The following is a 17938-nucleotide window of genomic DNA, read 5'->3' on the forward strand; positions in this document are numbered from 1 at the left end:
ACCAGTTTGCAGAATAATTATTAGTTAAATTGAAGTTAAAAATATATGACTGGAGGAAGAGCGAATGGTATTATTGTTTTGATACAACCGCATTACTCTACCGCACTCCCCCACCCGTCCTTAATTTTTAACTTTAATAACTTTAAAACTTTACCGGTTATCCACCGTTTTTTATACACATAAATCCCACGAAAATGGCTGACGTCGACTTCCATTTTTATCACTACTGAGCAATCTAGTTCATTATATATACATATATATATATATATCTGTAAAGAGATGAGTGTACCGTTTTGATGAGGCGTGATAAGATACTTCAATAGCCGTTCGAAATTTTTATCAGATATAATATTTTATAAGCGGGGTACTTAGAAAACTCGAACGGACGACGTGTGTTTATTATAATTATACACGAAACATGATCTACATAAGCCGGCCGCTCTATTTAATAATAATTATTATTATCATTTGAACAAAAATAATAATATTCTTGGGGAGCTGTTCTCGTTTTGTCGGCGCCCTCGGGTTACGGTAGCACGTCTGAGGCTATAATAATCCGGTAAATGGAAAAATGCGATTCGTTGTTTATACCATCACCTACTCTTAAGTCCTAATATTTGCCGGAGGCGTTTATTAAAAAAAACTATTGTAGGTATTTATAAACGTTGGGCGCGTCCAATTGATTCACTATTTCCCCCCCCCCCCGAGACGGGATTATCTTGCGAGCGACTTAAGTTGTTTCCATTTTTATGAGTCATCATTTCAGGATTTTAGCGAAACGCATCTTGGTCGAAACCGAACGTAGGACAATTTATTATTATCATTTGTATACATGCATAATATTATATTATTCGGTTTTATTCGTTTATACATTTTATACCACAAACCAAAATCGCATTTCAGTTAAAAATGTCGTTACTATTTTTTTTATTTTTTTTTTTTTTTGACAGGTATATTAATTTTAAGTAGGTCCACTTTTATAGTTTTACATAAACAAAAATAAAATAAAGAGTAAGTAAGAAGTTTTACTGGTTTTTGCTAGTAAAAATGTCTACATTGTACTTTTTGGTTTTTATTATGTGTACAAGTATTTAGCATATTTTTTTATCCACGGAGAATCTGTTGTACGCCTATGAATACCGGTTGTTTGATAATGTTTCAGAGATTGTTTTAGATCAGTCTTGTTCAGCGCTTACTTTTAATTGATCGTGTGAACGTGTACTCGCTGTTTATTCAAGAATAACAAATACAAAAGTGGATTCATTTTACAATTAAATGGTCATTTACAGTACCTCGCATAACCCTATAGGTTCAAGTATAGTATGAGTATGTATATGTTTGACCGTCTCGTCGCTGTTTAAGTACATTGTACGCATATTGTTTGTTGTAACACGGCGGCTTTGCAACGGTAAAAAAAATATGTAGATTAAAAAAATAATAACGATAATAATTTTCTTTTCCACGCAGCGAAAACACACATACCTTAGACCTAAGCCAAACACAATAACCCTCTGCCCCCCCCCCCACCCCAATTGGGTCGTAAATACCGACTTACCGCATCGAATTCTATATGATATAATAACACAATAACAATAATATTATTATGGTGGTACCGTGTGTAGGTTTTGCATTAGGCTAATGTTTCAGTCCCCAAGTATAATAATATGTAATATGCCGGACGAGGACGTGGGCTTCTAGCGGCGGACGTGTCGTCACTTCCTATGTGCATAAACTGTTTTCTGTGTGTATAGTAAGTGCATGGTACCCGTGCAAGCACAACGCCCATATTTCCTTTGTGGACTCTGATCGGTGCCTAGCTACAGCTTGTTGCTCTGAACTCTGTCCGTAATAATAATAATAATGCACATAATTTACATAAAAAACATTTTCTCCATACCTATGTACAGTCGTCGTCGTCGTCGCATGGTAATTTCTTTCGTTGGCTATTATTATTACTATGGATATATAATATTTGAGCCTCGCTTATAGATTGCATATTGTCATCTCGGACCGGTTCAACAATACACGCGCTATATAAGTATATTATATTATATTATTATATATACACTTGTAATTATTTTGTTGGTTTATTCGCAGGAAATGACCGTTGTAAAAATTTGCATAAATTCAATCTATATGCACTGTACACAATCGGCTTTATCGGTTTTCAAGATTGAGATCTCCTTCAAAAAATGGTCGTTTGGTTTAAAATCGATCGACTGTTGTGTTATGAATCGGATTAGTGAAATAGAGATTATATATTATGCTTGCTTTATACAATAATAATTATTATAGTAGCCATAGAGGACAAAAAATTGGTTGATTTTTTGCAATTATAGTAGGTATATCTGATTATATTAAAATTATTGCCGCGTATACTTTTTGTTTGGATATTTTAACGGGCCTCTACACCAGTATTTATTACGTTGCATCGTATAGGCGATTTTTCAATAAAACTTAACATTAACCAAAATTGTTGTAAACGTTTATGAATTAACACAGGGTAGAAGGATGTATTTTTAAATTACATATTTTGTTTTTTGTTCCAACTTATTTAATGCATATTTTGGACAAAAACGTATGTCTCCACTTTGAACCACCTTAAAAATAGTCTGATTTAATTTTCCATCGTAGTGGCATCATTTTTTAATTATTTCCATGTGAAAAATTACAATTTTTAAACGTGTCGAATGATTTTTACTATAACATTAAAAACAAAAAAATTCAAAATGTACTTCGATCGAAACACCAAGCAAGTGTTGAAGAATGTACTGTTGAAATATTATAATAAGTTGTTTATGATAAAAAATACGTTGGTGTAGAGGCCCCTTCAATAATAATAATAATTAGTGCCTGGGAGTTCATGAATTGGCATGTTTTTACTGAATAGCAAATAGTCTAAAATAAACAAGCTTAATTACATTTTAAAGAATCAAAATTTAAAATTTCTATTTCTTTTTTCATATTTACAATATTAAAAAAAAAATTGTTTACCAAAAAGTATCAATAAAATTATGAAAATATAAAATAATTTTCATAAGCTGTTTTTATCATGTACAACAATAGTTTGTATATTGGCGAACTTATCTTATGCTCATACCATTGTGACGGCGGTATTGTGATGCTAAGGTTAACGGTGTACGGTGATCTTCTTATAGATGTGCACGAGGCATAAATCACGGTTGTAGTCTTGTGCAAACCCGGTGACAACTGGGCCGTGGTCGCCATATTATTAGCTTTCGTCTCCTTCGCCGTTGCTGCTGCTAATGCAACCGTCATTGTCCATCATCAATCTTCGGTTCACGTGTCTTACTTGCAGGAAATATCGACAAAACCACGGTTGGTATATGGAATTGTGTATTTGTTGTGTTACAGATTTTAGCGTATAAGATAATTAAAGGGATTATTAATTCAACTAGGTATTATTACTTATCTGCTCATATCCCGTCAAATATTTTTTAAACTTACTGTTTTAATGATTGACCGATAATTATCTACATTTTTCCAATAGAGTTCCGTTAAGATTTCTCACCGTTTGACTTGACAGTTAGAATGGGAATTCCTATATTAAATAAAGGGTGGATTCTTTTTCGGTTCACGCGGTCGGTTGGAAGCAAACGGAAAATAGATGTTTATCTTGGCGGTACAAACCGAGCGGGTATAATCAATGGGAAGATATTTTTCGAAAAAAAAAAAAAAAAATATATATATATATATTATATTATATTCAATTATAATTATTATAATTGAAACGCGATAATAATTGCTAGGTGTAACTGTATGGAATGTCGCTCATTAAAATTACTTTGCCACCGAGTAGGGTCAAACAGTGATAGTGGTTTGCCTGTGTCATTACTAAACTTTCTAAGTATATTTTTAAAAACGAATAGTATGTTGCTTTTAATTTTAAATGCAAAAATTGTAATTACTTTTACAATAATTGTGCAATATTAACATAATCAAAAACAATAATGATGCCTAACTTAACATTGTAGACATATTATTATGTTGACTCAATTTAGTTTGGTTTAATGACAGTAAACAAACAATTACTTTTTTTTTAACTTTTAAAACAACAACAAGTATAGTTTTATACAAACTTTAACTGCAAATCACCAAAGTGTGGCGACTAAGTCGTGGAGTTATATTTTCTGTTTCTTTTTATTATATACCTGACATAATGTTGATCTAACCAATATTATTTTGGGTTGAAATGTGGACTTCTTTCTTGTTATTATAATATTATTGTCATGGTGTTTGTCGATTTAAATATTGAATCTTTATTTATAATAATATAATCACATTAGGAACTCATGAAAATGTAATAATAGGCGTGCCTTACGATAAGTAATAAATAATAATAGTACTGTGCAGATAACTCTCAAAGACAGATAATGCGTAGGACAAATATACATATTTTCTAAAAGATAAACATAACAAGATAATGTACAACTATAGATCAAAACATTAATTACTATTTTTTGTTTTTTTTTTGAAGAAATAATAATTCAATTTTATATTATTAGAACTGGACAAAGTAATAATTATACCTACGTTTTATTCAATAAAAAAAAAACAAAATAAATTATTTTTCTTTCTTATCAATCGACTCTAAAAGAAGGATTACGAATTATCTTGTTATTATTCTCCCAAGGTAAATCACAGTTAATAACAACATTTCATTGGGTATTCATATTTTTTTTTAAATCTTTACAACTCTTACGTTGAGTCCAAAAATAATATTGTTTTGTTGAATTGACGTGCAATCAATTAATATTATTATGTCTTATATTTGATTATAAATTGCTAATAATTTAGTTAAATTAGATTAATGTAAAAACGACAAAATGACACAATGAAGATTAACAGGTATTGTGTTTGAATATGTATGCACAGCTCAAAGTCTCATCATTTTTGTATTTTTTTAAAAAATCTTTTTCATATGAAAGGTGATCATCGTGATCTATGACTGCAGTGGCTGCGTGGACATTAATATTGATTCTGATACAATCCTTAATATTCCTTGCAAGACTCTACAGTTGTCTCGTCCATGCACCGTGGAATGTTTATAGTATAGGAAACAACTTTTCATCCTATCTTTTGAAAGCTACTATCTAAATTATTTATTTCACATGTTTAAATTGATTTATACACTTGACTGGTTATTATCTCCAATACCGGTCGATAACTCATTCAGCCGTGAGTATTTGTACTTACCTACAATTTTAACTGTACAATTTTTGCAGTTGCTTAAAACTAAAAAATTAGCCTGATTTTTTTATACATTTTTCAAACAACTCTAAAGGAAAATATAACTTATGCATTGTTTCAATATGGCAAGTGAAAACAAACAGTTTAGAACATTAATGAATTAACTTTATGTATGTACTTTCACGATTTGTACTCTGCAATAAATAATTTGTACTCTTAACATTATATAGATATTTTGTTGTTTTTTTTTTACATAATTAATAATGTTATTTTTTATGCGTAAATAAGTTTCAATAATATACTTCTTAAGTATGCATCAGACAACTTTCACCGGATATCGTTAATTTTGACGATTATGACAACGTCATAATAGATACGCACAAATACCCGTTCTCGGTCTTTAATGTTAGAAAAAACAGTTCCAATTTATTTGTATCCAAGCTAAAAACTAGTCCCAATTAATACAAAATAGGAACACAAGTTAAGGTTGAATTAGTTTTTCGGTATTATTCTTCGGCATCTTTCATCGTTTTTATACTTGGCAGGTTAGAATAATTCTAAAATACTATGTATGAATATAGTTGTATGTATGAATTATTTGTTTTCAGAGTAAATGTTATGGCGCAACATAATTCTTAAGAGATTAAAAAATTAGTCACTTTTTTTTTTTGTACAAATCGCATTTGCCGTTTATGAATCACTCGAAAGTTTCATGACGTATCTCTTCGTCATCGGATGCGCAAACTTACTTTAAGCTCTTTCACATAATGTGAACAAATTACCCCCTGGGTTGAATTGATCATTATTATCATGAATCATACATAGGTATAACTAAAATTGCTCCAACAATCAAGTTTGTCGGTTGTATTTAACGTTAAGTTGACATAAATATTTCTTATGGGAGTCTGTCGAACATTTTCTCAACAGTGATAAGGGATAGCTGATAAGAGCCAGCTGATAATGGCTTCTGATAAGAAAACAGTGACAAATGGAGAGGAGGGGAGGGTGAAAAAACTTTTAAAAAAATAATTATTTCTAAGACAAAGACCGATCGATTTGTACAACCGGATCGTCGCACGGTTAGGCCAAGAAGTGTTGTACACGGCTGTCGTTGCCTGCTCAGTCCGGACAGATTAATCATTTATCACAAGTTCTATGGCTGCTGCTAACACAGAGATCGTCCAGACCGATACAACAGTGTGTGCGAAACTTTTCTGTCGTTTATGGTTTACACGCAGCGATAAATTACCTACCGCCACCGCCTTAGCCACACTGTTACAGGTACACACTGTTGTGCACAATCAGTTCGACACTGTAAAATTATACACCATGCCGTTTCCTATTTTGCGATTATAATAGAATATTATGTATTTCGACTTTGATATTCAGCCGCACGTTTCCACTGAACAATTATAAAACGAGCACCAACAAAACTGGTGAACACAACCACCTTTGGACACTATGAAAATCAATCCACACTCAATTCCCAGTTCAGTTTATGCGAGCAGTAGAATAAAAGTGTAGTTATAGTGATGAAAATGTGTAAATCACAATATTGAGTCGACAAGTTGACTGGCTTTGAGTCGTTGAAGCCAACTGGAGATCATAATAAACACTAATGCCAATTTTCATAAAACAATCTATAATAAGTTATGTTTAGCAGGACAACTTTTTGTGATAGGAAAATCATCTTAAATTGAATTTCTAATATTGTTTATATATTATATGCTTCGAGTCCAACATAGGCTTGACACGGTGTTTCGCACACTCATTTAAATTGCATTTATACAACAGCTATCATTGTGTAACGAGCGTTAGGTAAAAACTGTGTAGGCATACCAACTTTTCACTGCGTTTAACGATTAGTGCACTTGTGTACATAACGAGTTTTAAACGCACTAGAAATCAAATCGTTAAAGTGTTTTTAACCTTTCTGACTATGCAGCACTATTGCGCACACTATTTAATAAATTCAAAAAATATTTCCAAGACATTTCCAGGGGTTGTAGGAGCGAGTGGTTGAAAATAATTCGCTTTCGCCGAGACGTTGCAAAATATATTAAGATATTTTAATTATTATGTATGGTTATATAAAAAAAAACCGCACCGAAGAAACGATTACGGGGATCGACCGGATATTAGTCAACGGCGACAGATAGGCCGAATCCGTTGGATGAGGTCACGTGAATGTGAGAATGAATGAATGAATGAAAAAAATATATACTACTTACTATTATATTATCAGTCACCAGAGACGGTGTGGTCGACGGGTACCTATATGTAATATTTCCAGGTGTGAGACCTACCTGTATAGCGACGACGGCCGTCATCGAAAATGTACATATTATTATAATAGCCGTATATGCATATATATATGTTCTTATAACAGATAGTATGGTTACAGGTGAGATGCAGAGGACTATTACACACACACCGTGTCCCGGGCCGTCAATGAATGAAACCGGCGGCGCCAAGGCTAGCACGTGGGCGACAACAGCTCAAGCCCACGCTATTTTTTCGCATTTCGCCGGAAGTCCGCGTCCGCCTATGAGTCCCACCAAGACGGTGTGCGGGTCTGACGGAGAAGGATAGTATAGTATAGTAGATAGATAAAATGTTAATATTATTATTATTATTTTTCTAGGTTTTGGCCGGTCGCTAGTACCTAATTAAATCGTTACGCAATCGCCGCCACCCATTTTTCATTCATAAAAAAAACTAAAACCGCAACGGCGCCTACGGAGTACCTATATAATATTATATATATACATATACCCGTGCCCACAATGACCTACTCATAGTAATATGTTAACCGCGGCCGCCGCTGGTACAAGCGCGAAACAGGTTTTTGAAAGTTTTTTTTTTTAAATTTATTTAATTTTATCATAATATATTTTTTATCGTAGCCATCGCGCTTTACAAGGTTTTCTTTTCTAGGGTAACCGGAAAGATTGCCTTTGTCACGTTTGTGAAACGACAATGGGATTTCGGTAAGCATTTCGTATAGGTCAGTTAATTGTTAACAATGTAACTAGACTTACATATTTAAGGGGGTACTAAAATGATGCCTGGCTAAACAAAATAATTCTTATCTTCTAACCATTAGATATAAAATAAAATATATTATTTGAAAACAAAAATATTCTAAAATAAAAAAATTGAACAGAGTAGTATTGCATTATTAAAACTTTAAGCGTACAGTTGAAGTTTGAATTTCTAAAGTCCACCTAGCAAATTTCTAATTGGTAGTTAGATTATATAGCTGGGAACAATGCGCACCTATAGTTGATAAGTTATCAACTATTAAAAGTATTACCTTGTAATCAATGAACAATAAAGTAAAAAACAATAATATATATATATTTTTTGTTTGGGTGTTTTCAACGTTTAATGAAAGCAATGGTTACTTAAATTTGTAAGTTTTAACCATTCATATGCTCAAATACTAGCTAGATTCGATCAACAGAAATGGAGATAAAAGACATAGGTCCAATGATAATAAAACTAGCGTGGGTCTTACAAAGAAAATACTCACTATTGTAAGTATATTTTAGTTCAATAACGCGTGTTATGTAACCATTGTACCACTTAATGAGTAATGTGAATAATGTAATATTAGAAAAGCGTAGTAAAAAAATATGTCACAAATTTCAAAAATCAAATATGTTAACTCCTTAATTCATTTCTCTTTAGAAATAAATTACTAAACAAATTATACTTTAAAAAATGAGAATGTTATATATTATTATAAATAGATACTTAGATATTATATTATATACAATGGTATTATTTAAATCTATTCGTTGCATATGAATAACATAAGAATTTTAGTACAATACATCATACATATTATTTGCTTTAATTTTAACAATACATTATTATTCAAAAAATGTTTTATTTATTTTATTGTTTACATTCAATACAGTTCAATACAGTAATAATTATACTTATCATAATTGTTTTGGAATTAACAATTGTACCTATCAAAACTATATGATTTCTACATCAGTTAACAATATCATCTATATAGTTTTAAATACAGATGAATGAATAATAATTTTTAATTTTTTAAGAATAGTAAACAATTTATGTACCTGTATGTTTATAAAAAGACAATACAGAATTATTATGTTCAAATATGTATTATTAAAATTTGTTTATCTCAAGTTAAATATAATTTATCTAATATATTTTTTTTTTTGACAATGAAAGTTCCTTGATTTTGTTAATATTATAGTATTTTGAAATAATTGATATATCTGCATAAGAAAACTTTATTCCAGTTACTTTGAATGTATAATTTACATTTTTTTAAATGAAGTCGTTTTTGTGACCTTCGAGTTATAAGTGAACCTAAAACTCTGCGTGGATTATTGACATTGTATTTTTACAAACGTCAATATTTAACAAACTTAATCACTAATTTTAATTAGTAAATCAATTTTCATTGTGATGTTGTGGATCAAGTGGGACGATAGTAATAAACCGTGTTACATTTATGTAGATATCAAATTATTGTATTACTATGATAAATATTTTTTTCTATGGGTACATGGACAAATTACAATTTTTTTTTAAATTCTATGTATTAAAAACGTTAAATTTAATATTATACAGGTAGCAAAAGCTCAATTGCATTTTACACAAAGTTTAGATAACTATGTGAATTATCTGTGAGATTTGGTTGGCTCTCATTTACTATTTGACAGTATGAATAATTACTGATTGGAAACATTTGTGTACCTACTATTTATGATATAAATAAAAAATTGTTGACGTGAAGGTCGTTTAGCTGAACGTTGGCACTTAGATCACATTATTACCTATTGTGAATTTTCATAATATTATGTAGGTATATAAAAGGCGCTCGTTGTATACTAGGCGAAAAAGCATACCAGCTAGTCAATTGTTTCTGCCCACATGTGTTTTGTTATACATATTGTGTTATACTTCACGCGATAGGGCGTTTTTTAATTCGAATAGCTTTTTTTTTTGTGAAGTATGAAGGTAGTTAGAGATATAATTCTTCTTGTACGTGCCAAACTGTCAATAGTGGAACAGCGAATCCTTGAGCACTGCCAGTGGTGCATCATGTCTTTCTTTTTTTGACTTAAACTTTTTTCTATTTTTGTCTTAATAAGTAGGTAGCATTTAACATAAAACAAATTCAAATAAAAAACTATTGTAATCATACATTATAATAATTGTATTAATCGTATAATACCTAACTTTTGAATGTTCTTATTAACTAGTATAGCGGGTGTGTAACTAATTAATTATCTAACTAGTCAACTAATGATTATTGCAAATTGAATAGATAGACATCTAAAACAATACAAGAGTATTTTAGTATACAAATGTATGTTGACCACCAGATGGCAGCATATATTTTATCGGTGATGACCATATTATTCGTTGCTGTTGTTGCATGAAAAGTGAATAAGGCTTTAAAAGTCAACAAAAAAAAAAATCAAAGGCGACCGATGTTACAGCTCTATTTTTTATTGTTATAGTAGGTACTTCTCACAATACTCATGGATTATGAACAGAATTTTTGATCAATCAATTAAAAATAACGTTAGATTGAAAAACCGGTAGGTTAGTTAAAAACAAAGCTCAGTCCGCATGTTTGTGTTTTTTAATATTTGTAATATTGTTAATTACAATACAGGGTGATTCTTTTATCATGAACCACTCAATATCTCAAAGGGTTTAATAAGAAATTAAAATATTTTTTTCATTTGGTTGTTATGCAATGTGATCTCAATTTTTCACAGTTTTTTTTGTTTTTACCCCCCCCCCCCCCAACTTAGTTATTTTGATAGCAACTTTTGAAACTTAAATGGTAACGTAAATATTTTATTAATTTTTTTAATTGAAAATAATGTACTAAAAATGTTGACTTGTCAATAACCAGTTTTGGATAACTATTTTTAGAGTTATAAGATTTTTAAAGTTAGGATGTGAGAGGAAGTGTAGTTGGGAAATGCGCGCAGATAAAAATAATACTACACTCCACCTTTCCTCCTGCCCTAAACTTTAAACTTCAATAACTTCAAAAATAGTTATCCGAAACTGGTTATTGACAAGTCAACATTTTTAGTACATTATTTTCAATTAAAAAAATTAATAAAATATTTACGTTACCATTTAAGTTTCAAAAGTTGCTATCAAAATAACTAAGTTGGGGGGGGGGGGATAAAAACAAAAAAAACTGTGAAAAATTGAGATCACATTGCATAACAACCAAATGAAAAAAAATATTTTAATTTCTTATTAAACCCTTTGAGATATTGAGTGGTTCATGATAAAATAATCACCCTGTATACCTACTTATATTCTTGTCTTCGTAATTGCCGTGATTTCGTTTTAGTTTATGTAAATTGTATTGGTATACGCCAAAACAAATATTGATTTTCGATTAAGTAAATAGACCCTTGGCACACATCAATCACCCTGTGTTCTCATAAAGTCCCATATTGAAATGAAAACAATCCACAGAAGACATGACGAGGAATTCAACATATTTTTATGTTTTCACAATAAAAATCTGACTTAATGGGAACACAGGATGATGGAAATAATATGCCAAAGGGTTAAAAAACAGAACTTTTGTCGCCTTTATGCGGGTTATAAAAAATAAAAAAATAAACTAAATATCAAAATAGACCCGTGTTTCTTGTGTTGAAATAATATACGTTTACAAATTTTAGTATGAAATATTATGTTTTAGTGAAAATTTGCCTTTACAACGCGCCTTAATAGATCACAGTCGCGATTAAGAAAATTTCAGCCTATAACCAGCATATCGTTGTCGTATATAGGTAAGAAACAGAAAAGGCCAACGGACAACAGCAACAAATTTATAATAATAATATACCGCGTGTGCAGAACCCAAAAGAGCGAGAGGTCGGTGGAGAGTATATATACCTATATATATATATATATATATATATATATATATATAGATATAAAAAAGGAAACATAAATAATAGGTCCGGTTGTTTTTTTTTTTTTTTTGGGCGTCGCGGGGGCAGCGTGGTCGTATTACTGTTGTACTTTACATATTTTATTTATTATTATTATTATTATTCTTAGTTTTTATTTTTCTCAAGAGAGGGGCAGACCGAGCGCGTGTCCTCCTCGGTTGCTGCCGTGCGGTGGCGGCCGAGACCACAGTCTGTTGCCGGAGACTTTAACGGTCGTTTACTCGCACACACCGCGCACAGCCGGACGAACCGTCTTACGGCCAACACGCGCGTTTCTCGCCATGGAATAACCTTAGGCCGTGCCTAAGTATATTGCCTTCGCCGCCGACCTAACCTGGCACTTGACCAGCCGGCTAATGTGCAGTACGGGCGTTTGTGTTTTTGTGTGTTTCAATTATTTGTGTTCAACTATGAATTTTGATTGTCATATTCTGTAATTAAAAAACAATTCGTTTTCACATAACATAATATACAATCTCGAGTTACGTTTATTACCGGTATAACGCCGGTGAATAATTGTTATTATTTTGTTTTTTTTTTTAACTAAAGAAGATAACCATTATCTATTAATTATTATATCCCACGATGACCGAGTTCGACGCGAACAACAATAGCGCGGTGGTGCCGTTGCAGGAGAAATCAATTATGGTCCAGGAGAAATACTCGCTGAGGCCTAGGGCTTCGTTAAAGCGCGAAGAACCCGACGAAGAAAACGAGGAAGCATCGTGGAAACCCTCGGGTCGGGGCCGTTCGGCCAAACGGAGACAGAAACCCAAACCCTTGAGCAGGTACCTACTAACTATATTTCTAACCTCGAAAAAAAAAAAAATAATAGGATTAAATACGGTTAAAATAATAACTAATTGAGTATATAAAAATTTGCTGAATTATAATATTTGCAGACATTTTAATATAATTTCTTATATAAATTATGTAGGAAATCGGTTTCTTAAATTTTCCAACGGTTAGTGTTGAGGAATATTATCCCCATTTCACTCGGCTGTGGAAAAATATATTATGCAATATAACATAGACAAAAATACTAAAATTATCGTTAATATAAATTAGGTACACAATACATTTCTAGTTGGAATAACTAAATAAATAGGCGAGCCAACTAAATTTTTAGTTGAACACATTTAGCTGGGCCAACTATGTATTTTTTATCCCGTGAATTATACCTACCTACAAATCAAATACTGTTAAATAAAAAAAATTAATTAATTACAAACCAATATAAATAAAGCCGGTTACAAAAAAATATTAACTAATTTTACTATTTAACCGTTCTGTAAAAAAATATAAAATCATGTTTTTTGTCCGTTCTAGGCGCTTCAAACATATAAAGTAGCGTTTATCAAAGTTGTATTTTCTAATAGGCTACTTATTTTATATCCTGCCTTGTGTACGTCATCTAGTAAAACAACCGAGTCGTTTAACCGTTTGTGTACATTTCCATTGTACCTACTATTCGTATTATTCGCCTGGATGGTTTTATAGAATAATTTTATTATATAGCAAAGACACTGCGCTTATAAGGTGTGGTAATTTATAGGGTATTACAATACCTATCATTATATTAAGTGTTTAACTCCAAAACAGAAAAAAAAATATTAGAATTATTAGGTTTTTTTCAAGTAATTTTGTGCGTAGATCGATTTCTGCGATCGTAAGACGCTTATTCTATACTTTACAATAAAATTAATGAACTTGTTTAGTTATTTTTCGTTGATTAATTCGTGGGATTTCGACTTAACGACCGTTTGATAGTAAACATAGCAATATATTATTACACAAGTATTATTATTCGAGTCCCGCCCAAAATGTGATTTATGTAGATATGTAACCGTGTTTCATTATATGTATGCGCCTTACTGTTGTTGTTGGTCAGGGTAATGGGGAAACTCCATTAGACCTTTTTTATAATAATTGAATCCACCCCTCGTCCGAGAAGAACGTGTGTGTGTGTGTCTGTGTTTGATTTAAATTCAACCGAGACACACGTTACGATGCACATTTTCAAACATGAGGCTAATCGTAGTCACGTTTGTGTACAAGACTCGAGAGTAAAACAAATACAAATCAAAAACCCTTTACTTTCGATTTCTGTGGACAAATTTCTAAATCACACATGTTAACATTGTTTTTATGTTTTACCAGTCATCGTGTAGTATAGTATAATTATTATAATTATTTGAATATTCTGGCTGTACGCCGCTATATGTATGGATTAGTTCATAGTGTGCACAGTGAACTAAATTGTGTAACTTTTAGACAAACTAAAAGCTAGAAATGTTCTCGACGAACATTTCAGTTAGTTCAATTAGATTGTATTTAACCGAACGGGTGTGTTAATGTGTATTTATTAAACGATAACCTAAAAACCCGCACGTAGGCGCGATTTTCTAATGAAATAAATAGATACAATTAATTTACAGGCTATCAATTATAGTAGTAACTAGTATTTTCGTTGTGCGTTTTTCGATTCAATAACAAAATATAATTTAGTTGAGAAAAAAATTATTGTACCGAATCAAGACGTCTCGTCGTTGCAGTTAAAACGTCCTCTCTGATATATTTAAACAGTTTCCAAGCTTTTTTATATTTTTATGAAAGAATTCATAATTTTGCTTTAATACAATTTTCTTTATAACTTCGATGCCGAGTAGAAAAAGTATTGTTTTTACAACCATTGGGTTTTATTTTGCTTCCTCAGAGAGGAAGCTACGGTTCCCTGAAATTTTTTTCCCAATATTAACACCATACCTATGTGTTGTAGTCGAAAATAGAACAACTTGGCATTCAGTCGGTGGATGTGTATGTGTTCTTCTGTGGAATCGTATGCTCTTTTATTGTGACTATGCGGACTAGATTTTTTCCCTAAATACCAGTATGTTTGTTCAATTGTCCAGGCACACTGATTAAAATTTGTTGGTGATTGGGTTTCGTTTAGACAGACATTTTTTTTTTCGCCATTTAATTGACTGAATGTGACTTATAGCTCAATAATTGTAAAGGTTATGACTATTTGTTTTTAAATTAGTCAAATTAGCTCCAAATTTGTGGGGAATATTCTTTAAACATAGTACTACCAATGTACGTTGACAAACGTTGGTGACGAATATTGGTGCGTGTACTTTGGTATTTGATTGAATCCGTTTGATTACAACGCGGTGTTTCACCATTGTTGCAGGTATCGGAGGAAGACCGCAAACGCGCGAGAGCGGAGCAGGATGAGAGAGATCAACGAGGCGTTCGAAGCGCTCAGGCGAGCCGTACCGCACCTGGCCGTGGAGGCGCACAACGAGAAGCTCACCAAAATCACCACGCTCCGGCTGGCCATGAAGTACATATCGGCGCTGAGCGGTCTGCTGTCCGCGCAGCCGTCGCCGGCCACGCTGGCCGCCACTTCGCCGTCCGAGTCGGACGTGGACTCGCTGCTCAGCGAGTACGCCCCGGACCTGCTCAGCGAGTGTTCCGTGTCCACGCCGCCCGGCAGCAGCAGCGGCGGCGGTGGCGGCGGCAGCGGCAGCGGCGGCGGCTGTTTCCTGGATCCGGTGTTCCGGGACATGTCCACGTACTCGCTGTCCCCGTCGTCGTGCTCCACCGACGTCGGATTCCCGTCCCTGTTGGCCGCCGACTTCCCGGACGCCTCGTCGTTCATGCCGTTCGCCGACCACGCGTTGCCGCCCATCGACTTCAACGGCGACCCGTACATGTTCGAAGACAACTTCGCCACCGAGTTCAGCTAGACCGGCCGCCGCCCGTTTCTTCGAGGTGCCATAATAATAATAGATAATAATATTAGTTTTGTAATTATTGAATATCGCCGCCGCGACGTTGTACTTTACAACGACCGTTTTTTTACCATCAGAGTGAAAATCTGCCAAACTAGACGTTTCTAGACAGTATTGTGATAATACTATAAACGGAATCGAGTTGGCGACGCGCTATCCTAAAATCATACTAAAAAAAAAAAAAATTATAGTAAATATACAAAATAAAACAGATAAAAAATAAGTCCAACTTCTAACGCTCTGATGTGTAAGTTATCAAAATTCATTCTTTTTTAAACGTACCTATTTTAACTTTGATGTAATTAGAAATATTGTCCTCATTATGATTTTTTATTGTCTACCGGCAATGTAGGTACGGTACGCGTCGTCATCTCGACTTTGTAATATTAAAAAAAATAATAATAATAATACTGTAGGAATAATTATTAATGTTGTGTTTTAGTATAGTAAGGGATGACGTGACGGTCGCCAGCGTTTTTTTCTTGCGTTTATTTTTTTTTTCCGTCTAAACATATTTTTTTTAACTGTGATACTGTGTATACTACCTATATATTATTTTTTTTTTCTTATCTACCTATATATATTGTGAAAATCGTAAGCCGTCGTTTGCCGTTGATGATAATAATTTAACACTGTGTAACGTCTTAGCCGGTAACCAACGGCGGTGTTAAGTTATTATTATTATTGTCTGTCGTATTTGTCTGCGCAAAATAAACACAAAACGCTTCAATCGACGAGAATCTTATGGGACGATGAAATGAAAAGATAAATAAAAAATGTCTAACCGGTGAAACTGGTTGTGTAATATACTTGGCTATTATTTCCTTGGTGCACATCCTCTACATCCTTCGGCGTCGGCGTGTGTGACACCCCGGAACAATATATACATATAACCACTCTTCTTATAAATATACATCTTATACACACAACACACTACACTTGTGTGACTTGTATTGTTTTCTTATTTCCTACGTCACATTTTTAGGGGGTTCTCGTCGGTTTTTCTTATTTATTTATTTGTATTAGTCGTTTAATTTCGGTTGAACACCGCACCGCATCGGGCCAAGCGCAATGAATCTTATGAATCGCCATGTTTTTTATGTTACCTTAGAATATAATAATAATTATTACTATTTTTTTATAAATGTACCTACCTGTTTTTACTATCTATACAAAACGTCTGTACGTTTTTTTTTTATTATTATTTGTATATATTTTTTAAAAAATTATTCAAGTATACATATATATATATTATATTGTATTATGTTAAGTTTTTGTAAAAAAAATTCAATATGAACACGTTTTGTACATAATATATATTTATATATATATTAAGTATTGATTTGAAATAAATTATTTTGCATCGCAATAATAATATGGTTTAGCATTTCCCCCCCCCCTCTCCTACCGTTACTACACCAATCCACACCAATTATACATAATAAATTATATAAAACACATTAGAACACAGTTCTTATCGTTTTGCCGTATAATTTATTGCTCTAAATGACACTTTGTAAGATAATATTATATTAATTGCAATTAGTCGACGACAGCTTTTCTTTGAGTAATAATAATTAATCAACGACACAAAACGCGAAAACGGGCAATATTATTATTAAATTATGCACTCGGATCGGTCATCAACAGCTGTTGTGGTAAGTACTGTATTAATATGTATTAATGGCGAGTGACTAAGCATGTTGATACGGTTTTAAAAAACATACATCGCACACGATTAGCTATTTAAGTGATTTTTATGGTAAAACGTGGTAATAAACCCAATGAAGCATTTTATGCTCCAAGTATACATTTAATATTTATACCTACTTGGCCAACGTTAAAAACAATATCCAAGTCTTAAAACGTTTCTTCTGTTGTTGTTGTTGTCGACGCCGTCGTTGGACAAAGATCGGCGCCAACATCATAAAGTCGGCTTGC

The 17938-nt window shown here is 32.6% G+C and overlaps 1 protein-coding gene and 1 long non-coding RNA gene across 2 annotated transcripts; both read left to right on the forward strand.

Moving 5' to 3' along the window:
* The first annotated feature begins 1800 nt into the window (after nt 1-1800).
* Nucleotides 1801-2719, forward strand: LOC126846999 (uncharacterized). The gene is made up of 3 exons (XR_007686954.1): nt 1801-1926; nt 1990-2038; nt 2098-2719. It is a non-coding gene; the product is annotated as an uncharacterized LOC126846999 (long non-coding RNA).
* Nucleotides 2720-12372: 9653 nt separating this feature from the next.
* Nucleotides 12373-16812, forward strand: LOC126846996 (helix-loop-helix protein delilah-like). The gene is made up of 2 exons (XM_050586916.1): nt 12373-12988; nt 15394-16812. The coding sequence occupies exons 1-2, from the start codon at nt 12786-12788 to the stop codon at nt 15950-15952; spliced, it is 762 nt and encodes a 253-aa protein (XP_050442873.1). The 5' UTR covers nt 12373-12785; the 3' UTR covers nt 15953-16812.
* The last annotated feature ends 1126 nt before the right edge of the window (nt 16813-17938 follow it).

Source organism: Adelges cooleyi, unplaced genomic scaffold (assembly GCF_023614345.1).
Source record: "Adelges cooleyi isolate 19-005CV unplaced genomic scaffold, UGA_ACOO_1.1 ACOO_flye_CR_arks_rails_tigmint_CR_PRNA_9, whole genome shotgun sequence".
Lineage (NCBI taxonomy): Eukaryota > Metazoa > Arthropoda > Insecta > Hemiptera > Adelgidae > Adelges > Adelges cooleyi.